This window comes from Austrofundulus limnaeus, unplaced genomic scaffold (genome assembly GCF_001266775.1).
Source record: "Austrofundulus limnaeus strain Quisiro unplaced genomic scaffold, Austrofundulus_limnaeus-1.0 Scaffold177, whole genome shotgun sequence".
NCBI lineage: Eukaryota > Metazoa > Chordata > Actinopteri > Cyprinodontiformes > Rivulidae > Austrofundulus > Austrofundulus limnaeus.
The window spans coordinates 854,730-863,679 of record NW_013952579.1 but is presented as its reverse complement, the minus strand read 5'-3'; the positions used below and the strand labels follow the sequence as shown (position 1 = coordinate 863,679).

General features: G+C 39.9%; 1 protein-coding gene across 1 annotated transcript in view; it reads right to left on the bottom strand.

Annotated features, from left to right (window-relative positions):
- Positions 1 to 6,244: 6,244 nt before the first annotated feature.
- tent5ba (terminal nucleotidyltransferase 5ba) overlaps positions 6,245 to 8,950 on the bottom strand; it is a 6,543-nt gene continuing 3,837 nt past the window's right edge. Inside the window, exon 2 of the mRNA XM_014017838.1 lies at positions 6,245 to 8,385. Within this exon, the coding sequence (XP_013873292.1) occupies positions 7,357 to 8,385 (1,029 nt within the window). The 3' untranslated portion in view covers positions 6,245 to 7,356. The remainder of the gene's footprint in view (positions 8,386 to 8,950) is intronic.

Here is an 8,950-nt window from a genome sequence, read left to right as displayed (position 1 = left end):
TCAGATTCAATCTGAGCAATTCAAATTCAGGTCTTGCTGGAACAGGACTTATTCCATAATATGTGACCGATCACACCAAAACGAGGATGAAGTCCTCCATTTTCGTGTTGGCTGGTGATGCTCATCTTGATTTGAGTTTATTTTAAAATATAATCAGTTGCAGCTACGTATCAAATGATTATTTCCTGAGAGATTCATTCTAATCTGTCCACTGATCCCTGAGATATTTCCAGGAGCAAATGAAGACAGACACAGTTTTCCKAAGTGTGCACATGACAGTAGATAAAAAAACTGAAAAATTCCTGTCAACGCAGTAAAAATGTGTATTAGTGTGTATATGATGTAATGTAGACATAAAATCATTGTAAACGGCTGTAAATGGAAGCGTGGAAAGAAATAACATCTCTTCTGTTTTGCATAAATCAAAATAAACCACCTTCGAACCCTGATGTTGCTCAAGAGACGAACCATAAAACTCCTCAGCTTCAGGAAATGGCACGGAGCCTCGAAAACGCCAAGTTCAATTTGTGTCACGTGCTTCTGGTGATTGTAGCAACTGGGCCGGGAAATCCGAGCTCTTAAAAGCACTTTTCAACACTTTATCACGTTTTAATTTAACAAGGGGAAGGTGGGGGGGTTACAGCTGGGATTGGAAATCTCTTAACACGACTGTCCAAGACCAGAACCTCTGCGGTTCTTRTATAAAAGTACACAGTGGAGGAAGTTCAGAGTTTATTTATTTATTTAAATCATGAATTGAAATATGAGTACAAAACAACAAGTCATCCAATATTGAAAATCCAATAAAAAGAAATGAAAAATTAAATAAACAATGATTCATACAAAATCAAAATGTCAATTAAAGCAAAACTAAGTTAAAACTAAGTTTAAAAGAAATCATGAATGAAAAGGAGCAGAAAGAAGTATAAACTTATATCTGCCCCTACTCGCAAAATAAAATCAACCACCAACTCAAAAGTTCACCATCAGCATACGGCGAAAGTAAACACAAAATTACAAAAAAATTCAACACACAAAATTACAACAAAACATTACTTTAGACAATATTGTAATGCTTCATCAAAGTAATTTTCAATTTTTTTAAATAGGCTACAAAAAAAAAAGATTTTGACTGTTTTATCCCATGCTGTTTAACAACTTTACCTAATGGAAGCATATATAAAGCAAAGAGGACTGGTCCAAGCACTGAACCCTGAGGAACTCAGCACCTTGTGAAATCCTTTTCTGTGAAAGGCGCTATATAAATAAACTTTTACTCACTTTACTTACTTACTTACCAGTGAGTTTTACAGAATATACAAAGCCTTTTTATTTAATTTATTTAGTTTATGCAAATTATGTGTTGAAAAGTACTTGAAGTTTAAAAACTGACTAGATAAGAAACTTTAACAGAACTGTTTGCTAGTGTCTTTGAAGGCCAAAATGTTAYTGTAAAACTTTGCCTTTAATTTGTTCCTAATTTCTTTAAAATCACTTAATTCCACAGAACCGGAAAGGTTTTGGCTGCATTGGTGTGTAGCGGTTCGCACAATAAGAAGGTCTCAGCTCTTTCTGCATGYGTGGGTTTTCTCTGGGTGCTCCGGTTTCCTCCCCAAGCCCTGACATGTGTGTTAAGGCTGTGTGTGTGTCTTTATGTTGGGGCTGTGATGGACTGTCCAGGTGTCCCTCCCCACCTGATGACTGCAGCCCTCCTTCACAACGTTAAACAGGATAAAGTGGGTGAATGTGGGACGTGCACGTCAGCCGATTTAAGGGAGCAGAGTGTTTAAAATGGGTGTTTATGTCTGCCATAAATAAAATAAAATGCAAATTTCTGACGTTGTTTTGGCAGTTTCACAGCAGACAACGTCTAAATTATTTGGCGCTGAAGTTAGACAAGCGTTTCTAAATACAGTGTGAGTCAAAAGTCTCAGGACACCCTTTTATTTCAGAAAAGAAAGGGAAAATGAAATAAATAACCCAGTATCTTTTCGGTAGGGGTTCAACAATACATGTACCCATTTCGAACCGTATTGAACAGTGCTTTAGGTTCAATACACACTTGGTATCGAACAATACAGATTTTTAAAATTTACTTTATCAACTTGTCTTCTGAAGATGCTCTGTGTTGAAGGATCAGTGGATCTGTGTTCGACTCCCACCTAGGCTGCATTTTTGAGCACAGAGCCACTGAGAAACTTGCTGTTTCAGCAACATTTAATTTAAAAACTGTACTTTTGAGGTTAAACAAATGTTCATAATTAATATAAATAAATTACAAGTTAAAAGGGGCATGGAAATTTCTCTTTTTTGTATCGAACCGAAACGAATCGTGAATTTTCTGTATCGTNAGCAGACAACGTCTAAATTATTTGGCGCTGAAGTTAGACAAGCGTTTCTAAATACAGTGTGAGTCAAAAGTCTCAGGACATCCTTTTATTTCAGAAAGGAAAGGGAAAATGAAATAAATAACCCAGTATCTTTTCGGTAGGGGTTCAACAATACATGTACCCATTTCGAACCGTATCGGACAGTGCTTTAGGTTCAATACACACTTGGTATTGAACAATACAGATTTTTAAAATTTACTTTATCAACGTCCTCTGAAGATGCCCTGTGTTGAAGGATCAGTGGAACTGTGTTGGACTACTCCACCTAGGCTGCATTTTTGAGCACAGAGCCACTGAGAAACTTGCTGTTTCAGCAATATTTAATTTAAAAACTATACTTTTGAGGTTAAACAAATGTTCAAAATTAATTTAAATAAATTACAAGTTAAAAGGGGCATGGAAATTTCTCTTTTTTGTATCGAACCGAACCGAATCGTGAATTTTCTGTATCTTTGCACCCTTAATTTTTGGATACGTCCAGAACATGGCCGCCATCTAGAGATGGGATGAATGGCTCTTCGAAGGGATCCATAGCTTGACGAGACGTTTGTTTCATAGAGCCATTCAACTGATTGGGTTGGCTATACAAACCTTTATTTTTACAGGTAAGTCAAGTGAGAACCAATTCTCATTTTCAATGACTACCTGGTCAAGGAGCAGCAATACAACACAAAATGTTWGAGAACAATGATAAAACTAAGACACGACACAAACTGCATAAATATAACACTTGAAACAAGGGGAAAACAAAGAAACTAAAAGCAGGCATGATGTGTATTGTAGATAGGGATCTATAGATAGGGGTGACCACAACTGACCCAGCTGTGCTTTATGTGGTGCTGGCCCATGCATGGATCACCTCTGGTAAACCACATCTGGGCCACGAACGGTTCATCATTCTTTGCCGTATTAGTGTTTGTGCTTTGTGTGGGCCAATGGGTGTGTTTCTGAGGTGTCCCCTCCAATAGCCTGTAGGTTGTGCTTCAACGCCACACTTTTTCCTATTTTTTATTTTTTTACTTTTCCTTCGTATGGAATCTTGGGTCTAGCGCTTGTCAAACTGCGACTCCACCGCCTTGCCTGTTTTCCATGAAGAAGTGAAGTCGGAGCAATTGTGTTTGTGGGTAAGGAAGAAAAAAAATTAAGATATTACGAGGAATAAGAAAAAAATAAAACTACAAATGGCTCTTTATTCTCTGCAACACAAATCCTATTGAAGAAAGTTTTATAAATGATTAACTGAATGTTAGAGGCAGTTATTCTTTCTGATCATTGTAAGTAAGGTTAAAGCAGAGAAAGGGTTAGTGTGTGTCTTATCTTGTGTTCTTTCTTTTAGCCTAAACAAAAATGAGTTATGTTCTACGTCTGACGTAAAAGGTATCACCTCCAGGGGTGAAACCAGGAAGAGATGTACATAAAGTCAATAATTATGATAGTAGGAATGAGTTGTTAGTGTTTTGCAGAGTGTCTGCTCAGAGCAGGCTGCTGTGTTTTGGTTTGATTTCAGCCCAAGGTCGCTGAGGCCTGTGCTGAGTGCTGCACTGTGAGTCTGACTGGGAGTCAGAAGACTGAGAATAAAGTTTTTAAGGAGAAAACCAGTGGATTCCTGTTTATTCAAACATACCATTTTGAACAACGCATTTTTTCAACACTTTTTTTCATTTAAATAGAACAACTCAGACCAAGAACGTCACATCTCTACCATTTTGTAACAAATTCATCTTTTTTCCAAAGGAGTTCATGTAATACATCAGTGAAGGCCAGAATCGTCCCAGTAATGGATCGCTGCAATCAGACATACAAAATCTCTTGGGGTCCAATGAAATTTTTGATTTTGATTCAGTATTGCAGCTTTTTTCCAGATGGCAGCCATGTTTTGGACATTGCCTAAAAGATACGCMTCCCTCATCCATTACTTGTTGGGGTATTCAGATATTTCATTTTCCTGTTTGTCTCTGACAGAAAAGGGTGTCCTGAGTCTTTTGACTCACCCTGTATATTACATTTAAAACATTCATTCTGGACATAAAGGGAGAGGAAGTTAGTCTTAGTTTGCCCAGGCAATATAAAACTTAAAGGTAAATAAACAAAACACTTTCTTTTTTGTTGTTTTTAAGTCTAATTGCTGAAGGTAAAAGAATCATTACTGAGTATCAATATTAAATCCTGGAACGTGATGAAAAACAAAGCGTTTCACTTGATTTGTGTTCAAATTTGGAACTTGAACTGAATGCTTTACAAGTTCTGCCAAGATTCAGGAGTTGTCTGATTATTCTGCCTGTGCATCCAAGACACAACTAAATGTAGTAATTTCATATTAGAACATACTCAGTTTGCCGTTCCTCGTGTTGACAGCAGCACTTTTTCCCTCCAGYGAGCTGGGGTTGTGAGCAGGACCAGCGATACCCTGCATTTACCAGATTAAAGCAGAAATACGGCTGCGGCGCATATTTATAGCCTTCAGTAACACCACATTTTGAATTCTGTCTTTCAGAATCAATTTCGAGGTTTCAACACGATCAAGGGATAAATGTGAGTGTGGTGGTGGGGGGGGGTCGGTGTGGAAAAAATGAGCTGTATTTTTCACTCAGATTTCACTGCAGATGTAATTATTGGTCACAAAGAAACCAGCGAGGGTTGTGAAGATCAATAAAGTTTAATGAACTTTTTTGTTTTGTTTTCATTTTGCCTACAACAGAATGGCTTGGATGTATCGGTCAGGCAGACAGGGCTGGATTTGAAGTGGTGACATGAATGGACGAACAAGTCAGCCTTTGTTAAAAAAAAAAACCTTTGGTATCAGAGAGGAGAGAGAAGCCATTGTGCAGCAGAAAAGCCTCCTTATGGTTCATGTCCTCAGATYGTAATGGATCCTCAACTCCAATTTTACACACGCAGCTCAGTCCAGCTAACAGCGTGTGGATTTCACCCAGTCTGGTTACTGGAAACGAAGCAGCTTAGTTCGTTTTAAACACCTGTCAGTCACCCCTGAACAGGAAGAGGAGGGACACTAGCGCAGACCACATCCCAAATTATTATGCAAAATGTATTTAGGTGTCATAAAGATTATTTTGTTGTTTGTTTTTCAATAAAACTCAAAGATGGTATTGTGTCTTTGGGTTTTAGATCCCTGAAATCAATCTCAAGGCACCTGTGATGATTAGCTTCCCAGAGGAGCCCAATTAAAGGAAAAACTACAAAAGGAGGACATTATACATTATAAAGCTGACCACCATTTTGTTGTTTTTAGGCCCGATTCATGGGGAGAGAGCTGATTGGCCCTTTTAAGGTCCCTGATCATTCGGACCATTTTCTTCTATGGTACCAAAAGAATCACGCTTTCCTTCCTTAAAATCATCATGTATCATCAATGCACCATCTCAGGCTGCAAGGAATACCTCTGCAGCATGGGCTCCTATAAAAGGAGAGAAACTCATTGTCTGGCCCACCTCCCCCTTACTGAGAACCTTTGGAGCCTCAAGCTAATCAGGAATAAGGATGAGAGGCTGCAAACAGCAGCTCTGAGAGGCCATTCTGACATCCTGCAAAGATATTCAAGCATTAACTCCCCAAAAYCTACAGTTCAATGGRTCCTATGTTAAAATCATGTAACTTGACCTGTCCTTTTTAAATGCAAATTGAACTAATGACTGTATTTAGTTCTTCACACCATATAAAATGTTTTATGCATAATAACTTGGAACAGTGCATATAAGTTTAGTTATTAAAAATAGTTATTGGGAGTTTTTTTAGTACCATTCTACTGAGAACTTTAAAGTTATGCTGTCATTTGCATGAACTATTTAGGAAAAGAGAAAAAGTGTATTTTGCATAATAATTTGGAACACKGTGTCTGTTTTTCAGCCAGAGTTTCCCAGATTTCATGAAAAACGTGATGTTTATTGAGACCATGTGACAGTTTACAACTTGACTGAGAGGCTGGCGAAGCAGCTCAGATAATAACCACTTTAAACCAAATGCAGACTTAAAAAAAGAAAAAAACATACGGTGAAACGTCAACAATCATTATGGAACAAAGTGAACACAAAATAACCACAGTGCAAAACAAAGATTTGGGTTTTTCCCTTCTTTTTTTTTTCTTTTTAAATTGCAGCAAACTTCATTTTATTTTTTCAAAAAAAAAAGAGAAACAAAGTGATCTAGAAAAAGATTGAATTCACAGTTCTCACTTTTTACAGATGTTTTTGTGGTTCTTTATAGGCACCAGGAATTATAACTTTTTTTTTTCCAGAGCAGCAAATAGATCTTTGGTCCAACACGGGATTTAAGAAAAAAGTATGAAAATAACCAATAATAATCAATCAATGTTGTTCAAAACAGTTTTTGTGTGAAATATATAAAGTTTTTTTAAAGACTTTTAATACTTAAATAAGATATTAAAGCTACATCTCAGAAATGACCAGCAATCTTTCAGATGTTCAAGACAAAAACGGGAGATTTTCAGTGCGTTCAATTTTTACGCAGAAGTTGGATTTTTCTCGTTCCAAGTCAGAAAAAACAACCGGAGCGCAGAGGGATTCTCACTGGCCCTGGCTTCAAAATCCAACATGGCTGCAGGTCTGGTGATAGCTATAGTGCTGAGCCATTATTTGCACTTCTGTCAACTTGAATTCCAGTAAATCTGTTGTATGCAGAATGAATGAACTTGTTGCTACAGTGTTTGAATGCAAAAATGTGGCAGAATAAATCACTGACTTGAGTTGCTAATATTAGCCCSGCCATTGAGCAACAATTAGCGCTTGATTTCTGACTTGCAACGCTTGAACCGTGGGACATAATCCCCCAGATTCCTGCTCCAACTTCCGAGGTAAATGAAGCGCARTTATTTGTGTCTGTTCAATCAGATGCACAGCAGTACAGGATTGTTTTAAGTCAAGTCACATTTGGCAAATTTYACTCCTCTGATTTAAGTCCGCCTCCTTGGAAAAAGCGGCGCGGCCGCGGCTCAGCTGCAGGGCAGCCACGTCTGATACGAGCTACTGCACTGCGTGATCTGCGGCGGCTGCACGTGCGCGATGTAATAATTGCTGAAGTTGATGTCCTGCACGTAAGGTGCCGGCTGGTAGTAGCACGTGACGTTGGTCACAGTGGGGATGGCGTTCTGTTCGGCCAGCACCTTCAGCGCCAGCATGGAGATGAGGCTGAGGGTCTGGCGCCGCTCGTGGCCCATTAGACACACGGTGCTCTCGTTCACCACTTGGTGCAGAGTCAGCAAGCACTCGTAGCGTTTGTGCTCCATGCCGGCGAAGTGGTTCTGCAGGTAGGCCTCCAGCTTCCTCTGCTGCTCGCCGAGGTCGGGGAAGTCGATGAAGAAGCGCGAGCACATGTAGCGCTGCATCAGCTTCATGTCCGCTTCCGAGGAGGGCGTGAAGCCCCGCGCCAGCAGGTGGCAGTACTTCAACAAGCCGCCGCCTCGGATTTCCTCGGGGCTGCGTGTGGCTATGGTCCTCTGACACAGGTGGTCCATGGCTTCCTGRAAGTCTCCGTACACGCTCTCCCCGATCACCGTAGGGTGGAAGCTCTCGGACATGGGCGTCTCCGAGCACCGGTCGAACAAAAGCAGCGAGTCGAGGCATATCTGGAASGAGTCCACGCTGAATTCAAACTGCCGCCGCAGAGAGTCCACGAACTTCAGCTCCACGTTCTTGCCCGTGTTGTTGGACAGCGAGATGAGGCTCCAGCGGTCTGTGTCGTTGCAGACTTTCACCAGTTTCTGAACGTACGCCTCTTTGAGGGTCAGCGCCGTGATGCGCTCCTTACAGACTCCGGCGGGCAAGAAGTCCAACAGGCAGTCCAGAACGACATCTTTCACCAGACGGAAAGCCTGGTCGTCTTTTAGAGACACGCCGAAGATCAGGTCGAGGTCCTTGTAGCCCAGCCCATTGTCCTGATGAAGCACATGGCTGGCAGCAGAACCATTCAGCCTCACGTCCTTAACGCACACTCCTCTCTCCCCCAGTCTCGCTCGCACCACCTGGACAAACAACATACACGTTACTCATAAAAGACAGGATTCATGTAGCGTATTTTAAAGAAAATACTCGTTCACCTGCTTCTAGAAAGACATTTCAAATAAACCCTACAAGTGGAAATCAAGAAATTGTGATGGTTTGATCAATATCATCTTAAAAATCCATTTCTTCACCACCAACCTTAAAAGAATTGTTTAAAACAACTGAGTAGAGACAGAAAGTCCATCTTCCCCTGGGTCAAACTGTCTTGTCAAAGTCATACAGATAAGAGATTAAATCCTAACCTGTGACCAAAACACAAGTTAGATTGTCGCAGGATGAAAGCCGTCCAAAAACRACCAAAACTTGTTGATATATCTGAGGATTATGCAACTTCCCAAAGTGGATTTAAACAACTAATGAAGAGAGTGACATTTAGTGCCTGAACTGATAAGTGCTACAACAAATGCAATGGTTTGTCTTGACAAAGTCTACAGAATTTTTTTTTTTCAATCTGATTTCTCAAAACGTATGTAGGCCTAATGACACAAAGAGAAAAAACTGAATTTAAATAGATAAAAAATTATG